The sequence below is a fragment of the Protopterus annectens genome, chromosome 10.part0 (genome assembly GCF_019279795.1).
Source record: "Protopterus annectens isolate FY-2018-M chromosome 10.part0, PAN1.0, whole genome shotgun sequence".
NCBI lineage: Eukaryota > Metazoa > Chordata > Ceratodontiformes > Protopteridae > Protopterus > Protopterus annectens.
The window spans coordinates 209,069,129-209,093,529 of NC_056744.1; the positions used below are offsets into that span (position 1 = coordinate 209,069,129).

Here is a 24,401-nt window from a genome sequence, read left to right on the forward strand (position 1 = left end):
GGTTGAGTCATACGATCCTCTCACCTTACGAGTGGTCCCTGAACCCTGCTGTAGCGAAACAAATCTTTCTCCAATGGGGTCAACCTTGCTGCGATCTCTTCACCTCGCCTTCGAACACAAAGTGCAGCGTGTTCTTCACTCTGATTCCCCCACCAGGGGAAACCCCCAGAGATGCTCTAGTTCATGCTTGGCCATCCGGTCTTCTGTATGCTTATCCTCCTCTTCCCTTGATGACAAAATTCTTGCAGAAAGTTTGTCGGTTGGGGATCAGAATTATCCTCATAGTCCCATTCTGGCCTCGCCAAACCTGGTTCCCTTACCTGCGGTCTCATCAAGTACATCCTCCTTGGATTTTGGATCCCAAACCGGATCTAATCTCTCACCCTTTAGGATTGAAGACCCTCAGTCTGGACTACCTGAAGCTGTCAGCTTGGTTGATTCCGTTCCCTTGATGGCTAGGACTCACGGTATATCATCTTCGGTTAAGGTCATCCTGGTGGCTGCCCATAAACCATTCACCAGGAAGACCTACAACAGTAAATGGAAACGTTTCTCGATCTGGGTGGAGCACAGGAACTTAGATCCCTTTACGGCTCCGATTCCAGCAGTCCTAGACTTTCTTTCACATACCTTTGATCAAGGAGCCAGTGCTTCTACTATTAAAGTTCAATTGGCAGCTATCTCCCACTACCATGTTGGTAACAGCTCAGGGCTGCTAGCATCCTCCAAAATATGCAAGGCTTTCTTGAAAGGAACTTTTTTGTTAAGACCTCCCGTTAAAGATCTAGTCCCCCCATGGGATCTTACCCTAGTTCTTCAAGCTCTGACTGGGCCCCCCTTTGAGCCCACGACTTCAGTCGATTTGAAATATGTATCATGGAAAACGGCTTTTCTGATTGCCATTACTTCTGCGAGAAGAATATCGGAGCTTCATGCTCTTTGCAGTAAACCTCCCTATATCATTTTTCATAAAGACAGGGTCTCCTTCAGGACTAATCCCTCCTTTCTTCCCAAGGTGGCTTTGGAAGTTAACATCAACCAGACCATTAATCTGCCTGTTTTCTTTCCAAATTTTCAGAATAAAGGAAAATACAGACTTCATTGTCTGGATGTTCACAGACAGTTATGCTTTTACTTAAATAGAAGAGCAAATCTTCGAAAATCTGACCAACTTTTTGTTTCCTTTGCAAAATCTTGTCTGGGCAAGCCAGTTACTAAAGTAACCTTAGCTAGATGGATTTCACAGTGCATTCTCCTAGCTCTGGTCGTCCTGAGCCCCTGAGAGTACGAGCCCATTCTACCCGATCCATGGCCTCTTCTGCTGCCTTCTGGTCAAAGGTTTCCTTGGATGACATTTGCTCGGAAGCTACTTGGGCCTCCTCTCATACCTTTATTACACACTACAAATTGGATTTGATCTCCAGAGGACGTGCATCATTTGGCTCAGCAGTGCTCCGGAATATCCTTCCATAAGGGCCTCCCAAGTTGTTGGTAGCTGGGGACTCTGTCCCACAGGTTGCAGAGCAAATGAAGTTAACTACTTCAGATAAAGAAGTTATGTACTAGCCATAACGTTCCATCTGAGTAGGTAACTTCATTTGTCTGCAGCCGACCCGCCCTCCATCCCCCGCACCCCTTAGTTCATTATCTAAGAGTCAGGATATGGCTACCTTTCATTGACGTCATTGAAATAGATTGGAACCACTCCTAGGTTGTGGAATTCCTTATTGTCCTTTGGCAAACTCGATCTGAGGGTTAGAGGGAGATGGCAGGGTATTATGGGTAGGGGGGAGGAGCTTGGAGCTCGGATCTATTAGCATGGAAAGCTGCTGGCTCGGATCCGATACCCACAGGTTGCAGACAAATGAAGTTACCTCCTCAGATGGAACGTTATGGTGAGTACATAACTTCTTTTTCAGTCCCATCTTTATCCATTTCAAGTGCTGTCCTTAACAGGATGTTGACTGTATGACTAGATAACAGGTCTGGTCAATATATATATATATATATATATATATATATATATATATATATATATATATATATATATATATATATATATATATACACATACACATACATATACATGTGTGTATGTACGTATGTATATATATATATATATATATATATATATATATATATATATACTCACACACGCATATATTATTATTTTTGCTTTTGCCAACACTGTGCCCCACAGCCATTGTTTTCAAGTCTTTGGTCTTCTTTTTGTGCACTCTTGCCTTCCACAAGTGACTGTCAGGGAGCCCCAGTGCGCCTCTATCATTGCTGGGTCTACCAAGCCCTCCTGGCCTCCCCTGGATTTAGTCCAGTAATAGTTGGCATAGGCAAGTAGATCAAAGCTTACTATGTCCTCGTCATACTGATGCTAGAAGTGTTTTCCTACTTTTTCATCCTATTCCCTTGCGTGTCCAGATAATGCTTCTTGGGTGGGATGTAAAGTGGACAATTCTTGCTGATCAGCTCATCACTTACAAGTCCCTGCCCCCCCCCCCCCCCCCCCATTCAGGAAGCACTTTGCAGTTTGTTTTTCTGGCATTCACTAGGAGAACCCAGTCACTTTCTGTGCCCTGTGCATGTGGCCTTGACTAGGATAAGCACACTCATCCTCAGATGCATGTGTCGCCTGCATTGTAGTCCGTGCTTCATCCCTCTATGCAGTGATGCTGACTGGTCTTTTAATCATAAGTGTGATGATCGATGATTGCTTCAGTTGTCAAGCTGACGTAAACCAGGTTTTACATCAGGATGCTTCACTGACCCTTCAGAGATCAGTGGTCGGAGGCGAATTGCTCTTTGGAGAGAGATTTATAATTGCCAAAGACCTATGTGACATTTATCATATTGTCCTGTATTGCTTTAAAGACAACTTCTTGATATCTGGCTGGACTTCCAGAGTTTTGGCCACAAACCCCATGTGGATGAAAATACTTCAATGGTATGAAAGAGGCATCTGCATATGCCACATTTAATTCATTCTTGCTGCAGTAAGAGTGCAGATTGATGTGTGTTGTTCTGTGATGTGTGTTGTTCTAGTGCTTATCAGTCCATTAGTCTGGCCTGAAAACTTTGTGTGAGTTGTCAGTGCATGATTATAACTCTGATAGCATTTTGGGTTTCACTTGTAGATAACCAAAGGTAAAACTTCATGCTGTACTGACATTGGTGTGAGTGCAGTGCTATAGTTGATACCACAGCTTCAAATGTATTTACCTAGTGTGTCAGTAAGTATAGCAACAAGGAACTTGTTTCAGCTCTCTGCTTCAGTTCAGAGTCAATGAATTACTTTTTGTTTTCTGATAGATTACACATACCCCCACACACACACATGCACACTGTTTTTTTCTCTTTGAGGTCTAAACATGCATTGTTTCAACCAGCAGACTAATTAGCAGAGAGCCAAGACTCTCCAAAATTATTGGAACAAGAGAACATCTGCAAACCTACTTCAGATACCCTGCAAACTGTCCTCATGAGAAAGATATAACTGAGGAGGATGATAATCATTCCAGTTGCTGAGGACCTTCCTAGGCTCAAGAGTGTCTGGTCTGGTGACATGCTTTCTCAGCCATACAGTTTGTGTGATGCCTGCAGATATGACACATCAGTCATTGCCCTTCCAGGAGGACTTGATTTAGTTACATGACATCAGGTTTCCTGGGATGAAATCCTTCAGTCAGTTGTATGGATGCCTGGTTTTGGGACCCATGTATTGATTTTCAAAGGTGATGGGAAGTCAATGTTGGTGCATTAGAGAATCCTGGGCTCTAAGACTGAAGTTTTTGGTATCTTCTTGCGTAGGAGGGGCATGAAAGTGGCTAATCCAAAATGCAGGCTTAAGGCCTCCTGAAAAGGGATGTCTAACATCTTGACTTAGTATAAACCTGAGTGAGTTTTAATTTTCTTTTCTGCTTCTGTGACTGCATTTAGGATTTAATGAAGCAGACTCTGGATTTTTTTACCTTTATAAGAATCTGCAGCCATCTTTTGAACAGGAGTCAATGTCAGGGTTTTAACATAAGGAAGACTCCCTCCGTGAATAATAATATTACTCTGACTCCGAGGTGGATGAACTAGCAATTATGGACTAATCGTCTTCCCTTCCCAGTTACGAGTCAGCCACTGAGGACATGTTATCCTGTGCCTCCCCTCCAGGTGATTTCATTTGTTGATACTGTTGCTGGTACTGTCATATGAAAGGATAATTTCATATGGGAGTACGTTTGTTTTGTTTATTTATTTACATACATTTTTTACAGTTAGTCCGACTGGGCCTGAAGCCCATTTTCAGTGGAATCCTGGGGAGAAAAGCTCCAAAATATATATATAAAAAAAATACAATAATTAGATAGTACAATAGTATACATATATAGTAAGATGCAGACTACACATAATCTAGTTAGTCTACAAAGAAGTATTCAACACCGTTTTCTAGTAGATACAAGTTTAAAAAGAAAAACACACACGTATTTCAGTAAAGATCACTGCAAGAAAAATAAAATTAGTACTGTGTACATATTAAATAATAGTTACGAACAAATGAGATTTCCTATATATATATATATATATATATATATATATATATATATATATATATATATTTTTTTTTTTTAATAGTAATGGGACTTTCAAATGCCAAGAAGAGATGCATGGAACTCCTGGACATACCTATGCCAAACCATTAGCAGTATTTCTAGTAATGGAGGCCTTGTCATATGCATTCAGTAGTGCATCTATGCAGCCAGACTCCCAAGCCACTATTGCCAGTAAACCAGACTGTTTTGACAGGGTCATGGTCTCCTACTAATATTTTTAAAAAATCAGATTGTTGATCCAGTCTTGGTGTCCATGGATACCAGCAAGGGGTTTAGCCTCCATCCAAAAACCCACTTCCCAATGTGGCAGTAAAACGCGGACTGCTTTGGGGAGAAATTACACACCACTGCCACTGTGATCTTCAGGACTCCTTACTGCCAGGCACATATGTTGAATTCTCAGGAACACTCCTGCCCAGTAAAAGACATGGCTGAGGAGATGCTGAGAAGATGCAGACAAGCCCGTGAGATTTTTGGTGCTGAAGTATGCAATCTTTCTTCCCAGGCAGCAATGCACTTTAACTCGCAGCAAGAGGTTTTCCAGTTCAGTTCCCACCTGGCATGCCATCTGTATCAAGTCTGCACGTCCTCCCTGTGTTCATGTAGGTTTCCTCTTGTTACTTTAGATTCCTCCCCGATTACAAGGACATGGTAGGTGAATTGGTGATTTCTTAAATTGTCTGTAGATTTGCGCTCATGCATGTGTGATACAGAAGAATGGCCTGGCAGTCTATTTCTCCACCCCCCCGCCTTGAAACTCCTTTGATGTGGTGGCTGTTTACAAGGTTGCTATAGGAGTTGTCTGTGACTGGTAAACATGTGTGGTGGATTACTGGTTCTAAGAAAAGCCGACCCTTGGCAGACGATATTAAGTCCGTCATAGCTAAACAATTTTCTAAGGGTTCCAAAGTTCAGAATATTAAACTTTTAAGCTCTCCTACCTTTCCTTCATCCCTGAGCCTGCTTGCTAACTTTGCACCTGAAGCATGCCTACCTCCCCATACCTGTAGCCAAGCAGACACTTTCAGTACTCCAGTAGTGGACAATACAACAGACATAGTATAGTTGTGTCATGAACTTAACATAATTGTAAATGTTCACGTATGTAATAGAACCACTGAAAATAATATTACCAGTGCAACCACATGAATAAGGAAGGCCATACAAGCTGTGCAAGCCTTTACAGAGTATGCCTTTCTCTTATCCCAACATTCCTTATATATGCATAAACTCTCGCCGATTATACAATTAAACAATCTATTGAACTAATTTAAAACCATTTCACAGAAAAATTTCCAATTAGACTGTTTCTTGAGACCTCATGGAAAGAGTGTATTCAATTTTAAAATATAAATCGATTCCTTCTCAACTTGTATTTAATATCCTCTAAATGTATACAGTCATTATCTGGAGCATTTCTCCCCGGGCCTCCGCTGAAAACAGGCTCTGTGGAACCTAGTCGGACATTCCCGGTCAACAAATGTAAAATAAAATAAAATAAAAAAATAAAATAAAAAAATTATGTATTTGCTATAATAATGTTGCTTGCTACCCTGATGGATCCCCACTGTGAAAGTCATGGAAATGTGCTGCTACTGAACTAAATGGTTTATTCTTTTTAATATTTCTAACCTCTTCCTTTAGTCTTGTGGAAAAACTTCTCTTGCTTTCTCCTATATAAAATTTTCCACAAGGGCATTTAAGTCCAAATATTACCCCTTCACTGAGACAGTTATAAACCCTCTGTTCCTGCAATTTTTTTCCATTAATGTCAGGAAAACGTCTAACTACAAACCGACATCCTGCACATTTACCATAGGGAAAGGTGCTCTTTAAAGCTACAGTATCACTTCTTCTTACCAAAGGCATCCTGAACTTTCCTTGTACCAGCTTCTTCCTCTTTTGAAAAAGAACCTCAATTTTCTATTTAAAAAAATCTGCATTTCTTTCCAAGAAGCCCTAAAAATATTTAACCAGACGTAATCATTTCTCTGTTCCATGTACACTGTTGCAGTTAATATTTTCCTCCAGTAAATCCCTCTTTCTATTTTCTTTCTTTGGTTCCTTTCACATTTGGGGTGGGTGCCTATGCATTTTTAGTCTTTGCTGTCCGTCTCTTTCCATGTCTCAAGGCAACTTTCCTGTTTTCCTAGCATCTGACGAAGAAGCATAGTAGTTCCCATCTAGTTGGGCATCCTGGACAGAGGAGTTGACCTCTTCTGGGATTTATGGTTTGCTCTCAAACCTTGCCACTAGTGGTTAGAGTGCAAAAGAACTAAGAGTCTGCAGGCACACATTCTTCATATATCACCGACAAACTGAACTGCAAGTGGAAGGTGTCCTCCTCAGTAAATAAAGGGATGAGGAAGGATGCCGAGCTCTGGAATTTGGGTATCTGGTCTAGCTGTGGTAAAAGTCCAAAGACATTCTTAACTACAGCAACTGTGGACATACTTGAACATATGCAGTTATGGTAAGTTTTAAACAGTACAGACAGTGGATGGTGTAGAAAGACTAATAACCTCAAACAAAATGCTGCCAAACACTAATGAAGAGCAGGGATTATATAAGAAATATAACCATCCAGAAAAGCCTTCTAATTTGGACAGTTCTGTAGTTGTGATCATCTGAGATGGTATCCACTTTTCACTGGGGAATGGTGAGCTGAGATTTTGAGGAATGAATGACCCAAGGGGTGTGATACCACCAGGAGTCCCAGCTAAGAGCTGCTGTTATCTGCTAGACTTTCAGAAATTCCTCCCACGGGGGCAGCTGTCCATCTAGTCATACTGTATAGATGCACTTTGTTATAGCTACAGAGTGGGAGGTACTCATGCCTTCCCAGGTGCAGGAAAGCTGTAAGTTGCTGACAGTGGGCTATAGAGAATGGCTATTTCATCTCAACCATTCACATCTCTGAAGGTGTCAGCGAATGAATTAACCTGTTTTCTGCTGTCTTACCTTCGGCCCCCGAGTCAGTCTGGAACTATCAGAATTTTCTGGAAGCAAGAAAGACCAGACTGTTATCTTTCTGTCCATAACCAAAGTTAAATGCTATATTTATTCTTACAGCAGCTTACCTCCCAGTGAGGCAGTTTATGACACACTAGTGAAAGCCTGGCTGCTGACTCCAGTCTATACCTTTTTCTCCATTGTCAGCTGACAGAGATCATTCAGAAGACTTTACTTTAGTAGGCCAAAATCTTTCTCATTGCCCTGTTTTGGCACAACCATATTGTCTTGCTATGCTGTAGCACACCTTTCCCCATCCTTTTCTTAGGCTTGGGGAAATAGTACCCAGATAGCCATGCTCTCGATTCAACAGACAGGTAATTTCACTTAAACATATTTTTAAAGATCTTTTACCTGGAAGAAGTGGAAAAGGTTTCTCTCATGGACAGAAGTATATATGTCTAGTTACCTTCTTGGTCCCAGGTAAAAAAAAAATGCAATATCTTTATGGGATCTTGAACTGTGGTCTTAATTAGTTTTATTAAATTTCTTTTGGTGTCAATCTCCAACTTTCACAGCTGGTAGGATTCCTTTTCCCTGGCTGCTAATAAAGTGTGTAAGGCTTAAGGCTTTCCTTTAGGACAGCTTGCTCTTGTGACCTACAATCAAAAAATCCTTGCTATCATGGGGCATCTCCTTTATGTTGGAGGTGCTAACTTTTCTTTTTCTTTTTTTTTTTTTTTTTTTTTGAAATTGCTGCTTCAGCTGATTTGAAGTTCCTGTCCTGAAAGTCCTTCCCTGAAATTCAAAGAAATGGTATTACAGTCAAGTCGAGTGCCTAACACAGGTAGGTTACTTTACACAATTGTGAGGAATACAATTCAGTGACAGGTTTAGTCACAGTGTGGAAGACCTCTTTATTGTCTAATTTGCTTGTGTCTAAATCACTCCTTATTAGCACTGGTACAGAAATTATTTTGTGGCAGTAATTACCTCTGCTGGCCTATACAGCTCATTGCCACATGCATCCCTCCCTCCTATACCCTCACATGCCCATTCAGATATTCATGTATATACACACAAACCTGAACAGACTCACTGACACACACACATCTGCATTGTCTCTCCTCACTACCTAACCTCCCTGATGTTCGTGTTTCACTGTTGCAGTCTTCACACTTGGGTTATTTGCCTGCAGGTAGCCCTCAGTCGGCCCGAATACTAGAGTCTTGGGATTTCTGCTTCGGATGCTGTCACTTTTTCCATGACGTCAGGGGTATAAAACATGCAGCCGATGCCATTACATCAGCTTTTATTGCCAAGCGGAGCCCGAAGCAGAAGTAGTTTGCAAGTGCCGTTTGGCCGCCTCCTGAAATTTTCATTTTTCGAGTTTCAGACATGAAGTCTTCTAAAAAAATAAGTACCCCTTTGGGAATCCTTTTTTCTTTCCCTAACCGATGTCAGAAAAAATTGATAATTGTCTTGCCTGTGGAAAGCAAATACCTCACTGAGATTTTCATTCTTACTGCGTCACCTGTTTAGGCCCACTCCACAACGTTCCTCGCTCTTGATTTTGTGCCCTGTTCAACACCCGAACTATTTGTCATCGGGCTATTTTTGTCACTAAATTCTTTCACGCTCATTCTCCGTATTCTGAAATGGCTTCGCTAAGCCATCCGACTACCGATCTTTTGAAAAAACATAAGGATAAAGACAGAGACAGACCGCATATGTCCAAAACTGCTGACAACGCTTCCGTTAAGCTAGTCGCCAGTCCGCCGGTACTCAGTGATGCGCCTTCGCAGCCCCTGATACCCGCTTCTACAGATTCGCAGGCCTCTACGGAGACCCAGTTGGAGTTCGGTATGCCGCAAGATGCTTTTTAGACTATGGAATCTGCAGATGTCACTACCTTGGATGGGTCCGGAGCAGCTGTGCAGGCACCAGCTTCTGAGTGGTATTCAGGCCTTCCAATGTTCATATTAAACCGACTACTTCGTTTCAAACCAAAAATACCAAATTTCTCAGGCCCAGAGTTCACACTACGCCTAGGAACCTGACGACCAAAGAGCATTCTCAGGGCTCCATGCCACAGAAACAAATGCTTAGAATGGCTGAAGACCTTATTACCTTAATTAGGGGAAGACCGCCTTCCCCCTCTAAAAGATCAAGACCTGTTTTTCCTTCTGATTTTTCAGAGCATGAGTCAAATGACTGTGACCCTTCTGTTTACCAGGACATACCTTTATCTACCTATGAGGATTCTGATGCAGAGGATTCCATTCCCTCTGCTTCTCCACCAGAGGATTTTTCTTTTGGTGAAACCCTGCATACCCTCAGAGAGCATTTCCGCTGGGCGTGCCAGGACTACCCACAGTCCAAAAAGAGACTCAGGGAATTTTTAAACTTGCCTCAGCACAGGCCTCTAGCTATCCTTGCTGTTCTAGAAATTGTAGATGATGTCTTCATGGAATCCAGTCTTACCCCTGATACTTTGCCACCAGCTCCCAGGAAACCTGACAGGTACTACAGAGTACCCAACTCTCACAAATTCCTATTTAAGAATCCTACTGTGGATCCAGAGGCCATTTCCCAGGGACCTAAAGGGATTAAGGCTGCTACAGCCAAAACCCTACCCCTTCAGACAGATGGGTTAAGAAGCTATATACCTCTGCTACTCTTGCCATCAGGGCTTTCAAATTGCTAGTTTCACATGTTAAAGTATCAGCAACATATTATGGAACTAATTAAACAAAAATGATGTTGATTCCTGATTGTGCAGAACATAAAGATTTACAAGAGTTGATGCAGTCTGCTAACCAAGTTGGAAAACATACTTTGCAATGTGGTTTTGATGCCTTAGAATCATCTTGCAGGGTTGCTGTCACTGGGTCTGTTCTTAGAAGGCATACTTGGCTTAAGGAACAAATCTTGCCAGACCATGTCAAAGCAAAATTACTAGATGTTCCATTAAACCAAGAACATCTGTTTGGCACTAAAGCAGAAGAAGTCCTCAAAAAGATGGAGGAAAAAGCTAAATCTATGCAAACCGTTAAAGATTTCCTACAGGTACAGCCACCTAGATTCAGTAGGCATTGGTATTCTAAAAACTGGTCTTTCCCAGTCCCTCCCAGACCTTTCTCAGTCCAAACCCCGGGGCAGCAGACCACCAAGACTCTACAGTCTCAGGGTATGCACAGATCTAAACAATGGAGTGCTCCCACCTCAAAATCAGGGAGTAGTAAGCCGTCATCCTATGGAAAAAGTTCACAATGACTTGTCCTTCACCCTTCCAAGCCTTGCACCCTTAGGAGGAAAACTAGCCCTGCACGCAAAAAACTGGGAGTACATTACCCAGGACAGATGGGTCTTAACATTGTATCCCAGGGATACAGATTCTACTTCCACTCACTGCCAACATTGTATCCCAGGGATACAGATTCTACTTCCACTCACTGCCAACCCCAAGCGGATGGCCAGACCTCCCTTCAAACCTGTGGGCAGAGGCCCAAAAGCAAGTACTTTCTCTTCTCAGTATCAAGGCTATTCAACCTGTCCCAGGAGTGCAAAGGGGACAAGGTTTTTACTCCAGACTGTTTCTGGTACCCAGAAACGAAAACTCTTGGCAGCCTTTCCTGGATCTGTCTTATTCTCAACACTTTCCTGGTGGTTCCAAGATTCAAAATGCTTCCTATGCTAGCCAAGGACTCCTGGCTAGCCACCTTAGAATTAAAAGAAGCTTATCTGCACATCCCCATAAGGGAATCTTGCAGGAAATATCTACGTTTCAGAGCAGGCTCTATGCACTACCAGTTCTCTGCACTTCCCTTTGGCTTATCTACTGCGCCCAGGGTATTCACAAAATGCCTAGCTCAAGCTATTGTATATTGCAGGCAGAGGAAAATTCAAATTTACCCATACTTGGACGACTGCCTGATTCAGGCAGACAGTCAGGAATTGCTAAATCAGCACCTGACATGGACTAAGTTCACTGGGGTATACCATCAACGAAAATAAATCACATCTGGTACCCAGCCAAAAGATTGTATTTCTGGGAGCAAGCTTGAACACAACTTCCCAGATGGCATTCCTCACTCCAGAAAAACAAATTTATTTGGCAAACTACTTCAATCTACTGGCCACCCAAACCCAGCTATCTGCAAGAAAAATACTGCAAGCCCTAGTGTTCATGGCCTCTTGCATTCTACTAATTCCATTTGCAAGACTGCATATGAGGAAACTTCAGTGGTACTTAAAAAGTCTTTGGTGTCAGCATTCTCAGGACCTGGAAACAATGATTCCTATCATTCCTTGCCTAAGAACAGAGTTCCTTTGGGACTCCGTTTCACTCAACCCCCCGCCACCCATACCCTAACAACAGATGCATCAGTCTATGCATGGGGGGCTCACATGGCAGGAAAATGCATTCAAGGCAAATGGAGCCCAAAACAAATGCACCTGCATATCAATCAGAAAGACATGTTAGCTGTACAGAATGCACTTAAAGCCTTCAAATACCTTATTCTTCCAGGGTAACTGTTGATAAAGACAGAGACAACACCACAGTTATGTGGTACATAAACAAGCAGGGGGGAAGCCGTTTCTACCCACTCTGCAGGTTAGCCATAGTTCTGTGGAACACAGCCTTGAGCATTCAAGTGCACCTGCAAGCTCAGTTCCTGCCAGGCAAACTAAATTCACTGGCAGATGACTTAAGCAGAAATCTAATGGACCCACACGAGTGGAAACTGGAACCCAAATCATTCAAGCTTCTGATCCACAGGTGAGGGGCACCAGAGGTGGACCTCTTTGCTTTCCCGCAGAACTATCAATTGAGCAAATATTGCACCAGAGGTGGACCTCTTTGCTTTCCCACAGAACTATCAATTGAGCAAATATTGCACCAGAACTCCCCACAGCCAAGCATGGAAAGTGGATGCCCTGTCCTTTACATGGGAAAACCTCTCAATCTATGCCTTTCCTCCTCTGCCCCTCCTCTCGAAGGTTCTATTAAAGACCAAACAGGACAAGCCAAGGACAATTCTGATTGCACCAGACTGGCCATGCCAACACTGGTACCCTCTTTTGCGCAGTCTGACAGTAGTGCCACCATGGCACCTGCCTCAGATCCCTTCCCTGCTGTCCCAGCAGGAGGGCCAGATTTTGCATCCTGAGCTGCAAACCCTGAACTTAGCAGCCTGGCTCATCCCCTGAACAGTTCACCAGCATCCCTCAGTAAACAGGTGCTGGATGTCCTCCTTGAGGCAAGGAGGCCTTGTACTAGGAAATCCTATTCTGAAAAGTGGAAAAGATACTGTTCTTGGAGCCATTCTCAGGGAATGGACACAACCGTGCCCAACTTACCTCAAATCCTAAATTACCTAACAGAACTGCTCCACAAAGGCCTATCCTTCTCTTCAATTAAGATTCATGCCTCTGCCATCTCAGCTCATTACAATACTGAGCCCACCCCTCTTCTCTCACCCTCTGATCAAACAGTTCCTGAGAGGAGCCAAAATTTTAAGACCCCCCAGGAGAACTCCCACTCCAGCCTGGGACCTTAACTTTGTACTGGAGAAGCTCACGCTTCCTCCCTTTGAACCTGCTGCTACAGCAGAGTTAAAATTCCTCTCTTGGAAAACAGCCTTACTTCTAGCCATCACTTCAGCAAGAAGAGTGTCTGAATTGCAGGCCCTTATGGCTGTGGAACCCTTCATTATCTTCCATGCGGGCAGGGTTCCCCTCAGGACTAACCCATCATTTATGCCCAAGGGGGGTATCTAGTGTGGCTTTAAACCAATCCATTCATTTGCCAACCTTTTTCCCTAATCCTCAGAATAAAGGGGAAAGGATCCTGCACTCCCTGGACATGCACAGGCAGCTTAGGTTCTACCTGGACAGGACTAAACCTTTCAGAAAATCTGACCAGCTGCTAGTCAGCTTTGCTACAGAGGCAAGAGGGCAAGGCCATTTCAAAGCAAACCATTTCTAAATGGATAGCACACTGCATCCATTTCTGCTACAAACACCATGGAAAACCTACCCCACAGGGGAACAGAACTCATTCCACTAGGGGTAACTCAACTTCTACAGCATTTCTCAGGGGAGTCCCTACCAGGGACATCCTGGAAGCTGCAACCTGGAGTTCTGTACACACCTTCACCAAGCATTACCACTTACCTATCTTTTCTAAATCCAGAGCTGGATTTGCCACAGCAGTCTTACAAGGCCTGCTAGCCAGCCCTAATGCTTCTTGACTGCCTCCATCTTCCTCAGCTTTGGGAATCAACCCAAGTGTGATGACTGCAACAGTGAAACACGAAGAACATAGTACAGTTGTGTACACGTACCATAAATGTAGATGTTCGAGTGTATTCACTGTTTCAGCCCTGGTTACCCTCCCTCCAGCCCCCTGACTTCTCTATACTTTCGACCTATCCTTTTTTTGGCCATATCTTATAACGTTACTGGGGGTGTTTGCTTACTATTTTGGGAGTTCCTGACATCTGGGGCAAGAAAAACTGATGTAATGGTGTCAGCTACATGTTTTATACCCCTGACGACCTGACGTCATGGAAGAAGCGACAGCATCCGAAGCAGAAATCCCAAGACTCTGGTATTCGGGTCGACTGAGGGCTACCTGCAGGCAGATAACCCAAGTGTGATGACTGCAACAGTGAATACACTTGAACATCTACATTTATGGTAAGTATACACAACTGTACTTTGTGACCATCCAGGCAGGACACACGCACGCAGACACACACACACAGACACACACACACACAGTCACCCTAGTCCACTACTTATACCCCTGTAAAAACATACACACTGCCATATAAGCATACTCACCAGTACCTCTCCATTGAACTTCAGCAAACTTACCTGCAACATGGCCTGTCCAGTTGACTAAAGTGGCGACCATTGTGTTTTGGCGAATTTCATTTTCACAGCTAGCAGTGCTAATTCATGCAGCCAAGTACCCAAACATTTTTGAGAGATAGAGCACATGATGAGTTAGCATTAGTAGCTCCCCCAGATAGACTGATTGTGCTACAATATAGCTGGCGAGTCAGCCTACCATGGGGATGCTTTCAACCTTGGAATAACAGTGCAGTGTGCCTGTCACTGAATCAGGAGGAGTTAGCCACTTGTGGCGGAGCTTAGCACTCACAGTAACCCTTTGTGAATTCCAGGGTTTTTTCTTGTGGCTTTTACTTCTGCCAAATGGATTTCTAATTTACAGTACATGTCGGTTAACTGTCTCTAGCTTACCTTCCTTGAAAGGAAGGGTTCCTTGAAGAAAATCAACCTGTTACTATCCCAGCTATATTCTGGCTCATGTACGATTAAACGTTTTTCAACTTACCAGCTAAACTAATATGACAACACCAGTCCTACAACCTCAATAATCTTACTATTCAGCTGCCTCAAAATTGAATCACTGCTTCTCTGTTGTCATCCCAAAAGTCTGCGGATCTGTTCACTGCTTCTCTGTTCAGCCCAAAAGTCTGCGGATCTGTTTCCTTCTACATCAAATAAATGAAATCATACCCAGACATCGGGGAACAACTCAAAACTCTTCTGAAACTTGCTAAATACCAGTGTTATGCCTCTGGCCACATTTCCTAAACACATCATACTGTTTCACTGAAATAATAACTTTATTACTCTATATATCCTTTTGTGAATCACACTTACCTTAAACATTTGGCTCTCTTGTGTATAATGCATAAAGCTGCTCCATACTGCATAAGCTGATTTCAACTTCAGCTCTGTAGAGTAATGAATTTCTCATAATGGGTACTTAACTATATTTACATTATTACTTTATTCCAACTTTGTTATACCTGTTGTATTACATTGACAGTCTTGTCTGAATTATGTATTGTATTGTAATCTATTATATTACATTGCTGTACTTTTCCCTGGGCATAAAGAATTTATCATAATGGCTAACTATATTTACATTGTTACTTCATTCTCACTTTGTTGTAGACTTATTGCATTGACACTCTAGTCTGTATTATGTATTGTATTGTATTGTACTGTATTATATTGTATTGTATTATTTTTACTATATTGCTGCACTTTTCCCTGGGTTGAAACTGGAATTGGTTATTTGCGATTAGTGCTGTATACCAGTTAAAAAAAAAAACAGAAGTAAAATAAAGATAAATTATCCATCCAGTCTAAATTGGTCTGTACATTTGCTATTTTTTTTACACAATGTACTCCAGTCAAAAAGATTATCTCACTCTCACTTTGTGGATTTCTCAGGTGATATGTTTAGATGCAGTTCAGGCCATCTTCAAAGAGATCTAGATTTTAGTTTCCTGTGGTAAATAAAGGATGGAAGTGAAACAAATGTACAGGGCAGCACCTGTTTTGATGCTTTGTAGTCACCTTTGCTTTTGTTACTGATAAGAAGTCTTTACAGTCAGTACTTAAAGAAATACCACATTAATCATTACTTGTGCTGCAGCTGCTTGGTCCTGTGAGTTTCCTGAGTTACCTGTTGATTGACCTGTGTGGTATCAGACATGAAAGTTATGGGCACTTATCATAATGCTTGCTCTGCCAGAAGATGGCTGTTTGTACGAAGTAGCCCTCCATCCATCTACTTACATGACAGCATAATTCCAGGCCCTTTTATCTATTTAATTGGGAATATATTTATGTAATTATTCCCCGTTTCCTGAAAACATAACCAGGTGAGGCAACAATGCAACACTGATAAAAACTTACTTTGAAATTTGGCAAACAAGTTTGCTATAATTTGTCAGGGTAGTGCCAGTAGACATAAGCTTTGGATGTTTGTTACCAGAGGGTGTATCACCATGTTAAAAAAATTTGCTTAAATGCTGTTAGCTCGTCTAAGTTCATGTAAACAGAGTTTGATAGAACATGTGGTGTTTAATGAAAATGTGTTCATGTATTTGTATGGGGTTTGATTGCTATTTATTTATTACAGTTTGTTAGATAGGTTAGCCACCATAGGAAAGAGTTCACTTCCAAAGGAAAGCTCCACAGAATGTAGAAAAGTATGATGGGTAGTCATGTTCATAGGTTCATAGGTAGGTACTAGGCTATCGGCCCAAGGGCCTACGTAAGCCTAGCCAGCAAGGTTCCATAGCTTATGCCACCCAAGAAAGTTATTTTCCTGTGCCACTGTCAAGCAGAGACACAGAAGTGATCCCCGGGGTGTATTTCCTATTTCCCATCCCCTCATCAAGATTTTCTTGAAGAGTGCTAATGAAGAACTTTGCTTGACATAGATGGGTAGCTTGTTCCAGAGTATAGGAAGTCTCTGGGACAGGAATCTATCCCTCCAGCGTGTCCTGTTTATTGTAGTGATAAGGTTTAGGTCCCTAGAGCACTAGAGCATGTAGCTCGGACGGATTGGGATTTCTTTAGGTGTAGCATGTCCAACAGCTCTGGGTTTGACATAGCTTTATATGTTAGGCAGAGATCACCTCGGAGTAGGCAATATGCTATGGAGTAAAGCTGAAGTTTTTTGAGGCGGTCAGTGTAGGGCATTTGTTTGAGGCCAGTAATCCTCTTTGTGAGGTACTTCTGTGGCCTTTCCAGTTGCTGCAGATGTCTTGTGAGGTACATTCCAAAAGGGACGTTGTACTCTATAATGGGTCTAATGAGTGACAAGTAGAGGGGAACAATGACCTCTTTTTTCCTGGATGAAAACCCTTTTATGATGAGGTGTGCCACGTAGAAGGACTTCCTGACTACTGTGGCGATGTGACTATCAAAGGAGAGACTACTGTCCACCTGGGTCCCAAGGTCTCTTATCACGCATTCGGTGTTAAGTAGATTGCTGCCTATGTGGTAGTTCATGGGTACATAGCTTTTACCAAAGGGATGACACTGCACGTTTTGGCATTGAGCTTGAGGCCATGGCTCTGACACCAGGCATCTGTCTCAGTGAGGCCCTTCTGTAGGCTGTCCACATCAATTGGGGACTTGACTATGGCTCCTAGTTTGCAGTCATCTGCGAACTTAGTTAGTCAGAGGCCTTCTGTGTTAGCCTGTACTTCAGAGAAGTAGATACCAAACAGGAGAGGTCCCAGGATGGAACCCTGTGGTACTCCACTTGTCACTGCTTTGAGGTCAGATTTGGAGTCTGCAACTTTTACCGTGTGGGTTCTGTCAGTGAGCCAGTTGGCAACCCATCTTGTGACGTAGGGATTTATACCTAGTTTAGTGAGTTTAGCTATAATTCCAGAATGGGGATGGTGTCGAAAGCCTTGGCGAGGTCAAGATAGGCTGTGTGAACCACCTTACCCTCATCCACCGCTTTGGTGACTGCCTCATAGAAGTCGATCAGGTTCAGGAGGCATGATCTGTCTTTCACAAACCCGAACTGGGTGGGATCCAGAGTTTGGAGGTTACCAATGTCTTTGTTTATGAGTTCCATGATGATACATTCCATGGCCTTGCAGACCAGGCTCGTCAGGCTAATAAGGCAATAGTTCCCGGGATCAGTGGTGGCTCCCCGTTTGTGAAGTGGGATAACTGTTGCTGTGTGCCATTCAGTGGGCACAAAACCTGATGCGAGGCTATTATTGAACATGGCGCTTAAGTGGGGAGCCAGTTCGTTCTGAAGTTCGTGTAAACCGCAGCCTGGGATGTTGTCCGGTCCCATGGATGCTGTGTTTTTGGCTTTAGAGAGTGCAGCTTTTACCTGCGTAGTTGTGATTACAGGGACTCTGCATTCTTCCTGTATAGATATGGGCCCTTTAGGGAGTGAGAGGGGGGGTAAAGTTAGCACTGAATCTATCTGCCAGGATGTTGGCAATATCAGTTGGTTCTGTAATTTTCGTGCCTTTGTGCTGTAACTCAGAGCAGATCTGGGTGTTGCCATCTAGATTCTTGACATAGCTATAGAATGCTTTGTGGTTGTCCTTGGATTTAGTGGCGATTTTGTTTTCGTAGCTAGCTTTGGACGATCTTATGAGGGATCTCAGTTTCTTACTGAGGCTGACCAGGGAGCTCCTCCAGTCATGGGATTTTACTCTCTTTTGCAACAGTTTCTTCCTTCAGTTGTACAGTTTGTTTAGGGCAGGGGACCACCAGATTGGCTTCCTTTTTTTGGAGGATAGCATCTTGGTTCTGTTTGGGATAGCACTATCCATGCATTCATGTAAGTGCTTATAGAGTACATTTGTGTAGGATTCAGCAGTTGTAACTGTAATGTCCATCTGCATGGGTGTCATGAAGTTCACCACTTCTGTCTTAAGCATGAAGTTGGCTTTGGAGAAATGTTTTACTGTGGTATCCTTAATGGGGGTGGGGGTGGGATGTGGATATCAAGGGTGATAAGCTTATGGTCGGATCGGACCAACGAGGAGTTGACTTCAGGTGTGGAACATCAGTCACTCTTGTTGATAATGACTAGGTTTAGGATATTGTTGCCCCTGGTGGGGGTGTGGATAAGTTGATCTAGGGCATTGGAGTTTATGAATTCCAGAAAGTGTTGAGCTAAGGAGTTGGTACACGAGTAATTTTCCCAGTTAATGTTGGGGTAGTTGAAGTCGCCCATTATTAGGGTGTTTGAACCCTAATATTTTCCAGTACATCAAGAAAAGAGGAGTGGGAATCCTGGGGCATGATGGGGGATCTGTAGCAAGCTACAATTTGGATTGCAGTTTTGCCCAGAGTTAGTTGCACTTGGATAACCTCGGATGCGTTATGCTGAGCAACTAGCCTGGAGGTGTGGATATCCTTAGTGAATATGGACACACCTCCGCCTTTGGTGTTTCGGTCCAGGTTGCATGGCCAAAAAGTGTGGTATGAGTTATAGCCTGGTAGTACAGGGGTGCTCTCTGGAGCCTTGAACCAGGTCTCAGTCATTGCACAGATATCGATGTTTTCCATTTTAAGAAGTGCCTTGAGTGAGTGCATTTTGAGATTTAGACTTCTAGCGTTGAGTAGCATTACCCTCAGTTTTTGCTTGCCTGTTCCCTGTTATGGTGGTGAATTTGTTATTTGAACCCTGCCTAAAAAGGCACTATAGGGGCAGCAAGAGCCTTAGCCAGTATCCGGAATCCCAGGGGCGACAGGTGCAGGCCATCTGTGGCAAAGCATCGTGGTCTGTCGACCATGTCATCCCAAGCAGACAGATACTGGATCCCCTTAGAATGACACCAGAAGCTTAGCCAATTGTTGAAGTCAATCATTTTGTCCTTGTACTGTGGTATCATTCTGGGCGATGGCAGAATGCTATTCAGGACTAGGGTCATAACTGCCTGGGCTACAAGATCGGCATGCTCTTCCATGTCTCTTTTCATGTAGTCCAGGGAGGTACGTCTCAGGTCATTCACACCAACATGGACAATGACAAAGTCATATGTGTACTTGTTGTGGAGTGACCTGAGTGCGTGGGTTATGTGGCGGATCCTGGCATCCGACAGGCAGCTGACAGTAACCTTCTCCTTGTTTAGCCTGGTGAGTGGGACATAAGTGTGCCTGACTATAGAGTCACCTATGACTAGTGTGTTGGGTATGTTATTTTGCCTTATTGGCTGTGGTTGAGTGGCACACTGAGTCTGTGGGTTATGTGTCATTTGGGTTGTGTTGGGGGATGGAGGTTGCTTGCGTTTCTGCTTTGGAGATCTCTGTTGCTTAGACAGATTATTATTGAGAGCCTCCGCGAATGATTTTGTGTTACTATGTGTGGATTTTGGTGGTGTAGATTTAGTGAGACTATGTGATGAGTGTGGTGTGGTGCAAATGGTTACCTTCTCCTCATGACTGTCAAGTTCAGTCTTGGTTAGAGAGAGCTTTGCCTCCAATTTGGCTAGGTAAGTGCATCTCTCACAGGTTGTAGTGTTGGGTGGTAGGAGAAGAGGGCTGTCTGTGTACATGAGGCAATTTCTACATTGCCTCAAGATGCCCACATTCATCAGATAGGAGAGAACACTGGGAGCTGACCCTTGGACATGCCTGAATATAAAACTATTTTCCTCTAGATAAGTGAGAAAAGTGAGTACAAGAGCTGTTTTTCTCTAAGCAAGTGAGAAAAGTAAGTACAAAAACTGTTTTCCTCTAGGTAATGAGGAAGATTGAGTGCTGCAGTAATTAGTAGCTTATTTAGTGCTTACAAGTTCTGAACAAGTGCTGAGCATGAATAAGCAAATTTAAGTGCTAAAACTAAGAATCTGTATCTGCAATAGACAAGTTACAGGACAGAAACGATTGCAAATGCAGGCTTTCAAATCAGAAAGTTGAGAGAGATGGAAGAGATTGCCCAAACAGCCAATAACTACAATTTCTGGGCCAGAACCACTCCTTATGTGGTAGACAGGTTACCTAGTGCTTACCACTCCACTGATAAGCTAGAAGGCTTCCCTCCAACACAGAAAGGCTTGGGGTACTCAGAAGCTTACATACAGTCCTGGATACAGCAAGTCTGTATCTGGAATACTAGTTACAGGAAAGGTAGGAAACGGGCTTACAGTTTTTTTTTTATACAGAAAAGTATCAAAAAACAGTAGATATAAAGACATAAGACATTAGTTTTTTCCTATATCTAAAATACTAAGCTAAACAATGGTATTGTTATACCATATGCAATCTATATATAAAGTGTGCAAAATTTTAACTTGTTATGGTGTACTTTAGACCAAAGTTTTATTTTAGTATAGTAAGAAAATGTTGAAATTACATAGATTAGTAGACTTTAATGACAGGTGATCCGCTGTGGCAACCCCTAACCGGGAAAAGCCGAAAGAAGAAGTAGTAAACTTTAATGATAATTCAACTGAAATAATCAACTGAAATGAATAGCTAAAATTAAAGCTCACTTAACAATTAGCCACATTTGTCTTAATTTTTCGCTGTAAAAATTGAAAATTGTACAGGGCAAACTTCGTGTACTTACTGGTACAAGTCACTAGCATGAGTGCCACACCAGTAGAAGGCTGATAATCTAGAATGTGTAGGCCGTAAGGTAAACTGTTTGCTTTTGGTTTGTGAATTGCACATATGTTTTCCTTGAAACTCATTGCCTAATATTTGTTTTGTTTTTATAATTAGTTTATGTCTGAACAAGGGTTCTAGAGGTTTAGTTCACTTGCCTGTAGAATGAATAAAACTGATTGTTTTTGTTGTAGGTGTCCCAGTTTTGTGTAACAAAAGGACTTTTGTAGTGGTTGAAAATTAATTCTACAGCAAGTCTCTCTTGACATACTGTTATGGTGAGTTCCTCTCACAAATGTGTAGTAGTGTGCATTGTACATGTTTGAATCCTTTGGGGATATTTAATTTAAATAAATCTGGATGTAGAAGTTATGGTTTTGGACAGCCCAGACATGTGGTCTTTCATGTACTGACTATGTTTTCCTTATTTTTTAGCACTGGTTGTAACGACGGCTTCTGCTGGCTTTGCAATGGCTCCAGTACCCTTTGACCTTACTTACTTTTTGCTGTCCTCTGTGGGAACAGGTCTTGCCTCCTGTGCTGCAAATTCTATCAACCAGGTCAGCTGGGCATTTTATAATTCAAATGCTGGTAATGTTGCATGTAATATTTATAGTTGATACAAGCTTGTAGTATTGTAACTAGGGTAAGCAATTTGCAAAGTTTACTTTTTCTTTTTGTTTTTTCATTATCCTTCTTTATTGCAATAGCATCAGTGAAATCCGTTTTTCTTTGCTGCATGGTGGTGGATGATTGTATATTTTGATTGGTAATCACATTTGTTGACCTTTTCAGTGCCGAACTTTAGCTGCTTTTTTTCTAGGAAAGGTGGCATACTAACTTATTTGGACGGATCATATTTTAATAAAGAACTTCCAGACAAGGAAGAGTATAGCAAGGCTCTTTCGTCGATGTGGTGTTGAAGGCTTTTCTGACTCATATTGATTAATATGTGAAGATTTTATCACACATTTTCAGTATTTGTGTGGGAGGGTGGCCTAATGGTTAAGGTGTTTGCCTTACAAACACAAGGTGCAGGGTTTGAGTCTCACAAGGGATAATTAGCTAGGCTTAAAATGGCTCGCAAGAGCAGTTAGCTTAATATGAATCTATGAATCTATTTATTTGTTTGTTTGTTTTTTGTTAACCAGCTTAGTCCTGCTGGGCTAGTGGCCCATTTTCAGAGGAGATCTGAGGAGAAAATCTCCACAAAAAGAAACAAGTAAAAAAAAAAAAAGTGTACAAAAAACAGCAATGTGAAAATTTGTAACAACAGCATACAATCATGCCAAATGAGAGAATATGAGTACAAAAGCAACAAGATGTTCATGCAAAAATAGAAAATTAAACAAAGCATAATACTTCAGCTAAAATTATGAATTACAGTTTTAAGAATAAGTCATCAGAGATAGAAAAAAAAGAAGTCATTAAAGCATAGAAAAAGAAATAGAGAGGAAGAGAAAGTATTAAAAAGAAGGGTAGAAATAGAGGGGTGAAAAGTACAGATTAGAAGAGCCTAGGTAGTAGAAAGAAGCAGATGTTCTTAATCTCACATTGCTGCAGTCCTTACACTTGGGTAGTCCGCTGTCCTCGGTCGGCCCGAATATCAAAGTATAAGGCTGACGTCGGTCAAGGCGCATTTGACTGACATCAGGACATCAGGGTACAAATGCGCATGACCGACGTCATATCCTCAGTCTTTTTTGCCGCATGGTCCAATGCAGAAGCAGCGTTGCAAGTGCCGGTTGGCGTTCTGAAATTGTTCTATTTCGGAGTTTCAGACCGAGTCAAAGTTGGCTAAGTACCCCGTTGGGGAATATTTTAGTTTTTTCTTGCCTCAGTGGTTTACCGGATGTCAGAAAAAGTGAATAATTGCATTTCTTGTGGGAAACAGATACCGCATAGAGACTATCATACTTTGTGTATTCCTTGTTTAGGGCCTGAGCACGACGTTGTTGGGTGTCGCTCTTGTGCTAGATTCAATAAGCGCACTATAAAGAGAAGGTTAGATTGTGCCAGGTTAGTCTTCGGGAAGCGGTGCAATTATAAAATGCCGTCGGATGCTCCGACGCCCGCTCCTTCGAAGAAGCAGGCGGACAAAGCAGTTAAGCCTAGGCTAGAAGAACCGTCTGTACCGGACGCCGGTTCTTTAGAGGTGTCGGTGGAGCCGGTGGTTCCACCGGAGGTTTCTTTGGGATCCCAGGGAGAGACTTTGTTATTGCAGGATGTGGCCTCTCAGGAGGCAGGTCAGGCTGATGGGGCTTCTCAAGTTGCTATACTCCCCTCCATTCCCAGGGTGGTTAGGCCCTCTCCTGCTGTTTCCAAGGCTTCTCCCAGAGGCAGGCCAGGTTTGGCTTCAGTTGGTGTCACCCCTAGTTCTTCTGGAACTGTGCCCAAGAAGCATATGCTTAAAATGGCAGAAGATTTGATTACTTTGATTAGGGGTTCTTTGCCCCCTCCTGATAAGAGACCTAGGGTGGAGCCTGAGCTAGGGAGTTTTGAGCAGGCTTCGGATGTTTCAGAGTCTTCGGCTGAAGACTTGCAGGAGTATTCCCCTTATTCTGATTCTGATGTGGATGATTCTACTCCTTCTGCTTCTCCCCCTGAGGATTTTTCTTTTTCAGAAACTCTTCATTCCATGAGGGAGCATTTTAAGTGGGAAGGTCAGGACTTCTCTGATTCCAGGAAAAGGCTTAGGGAATTTTTGTTTTTACCCCAGCATAGGCCTTTGGCTATACCTCCTGTTTTGGATGTGGTGGAAGATGTTTTTACAGAGGCTTCTCTTAATCCTGATTCTTTGCCTCCTGCTCCTGTTAAACCGGATAGGTATTACAGGGTGCCTGAAGCTCATAAGTATCTTTTTAAGAGTCCTAGGGCAGACCCAGAAACTGTTAGTCA

At 42.6% G+C, this 24,401-nt stretch overlaps 1 protein-coding gene across 1 annotated transcript in view; it reads left to right on the forward strand.

The window, feature by feature from the left end:
• The window catches only part of LOC122814125 (protoheme IX farnesyltransferase, mitochondrial), a 1,575,333-nt gene that overhangs the window by 325,006 nt on the left and 1,225,926 nt on the right, over positions 1-24,401 (forward strand). Inside the window, exon 5 of the mRNA XM_044086740.1 lies at positions 21,939-22,063. Within this exon, the coding sequence (XP_043942675.1) occupies positions 21,939-22,063 (125 nt within the window). The remainder of the gene's footprint in view (positions 1-21,938; positions 22,064-24,401) is intronic.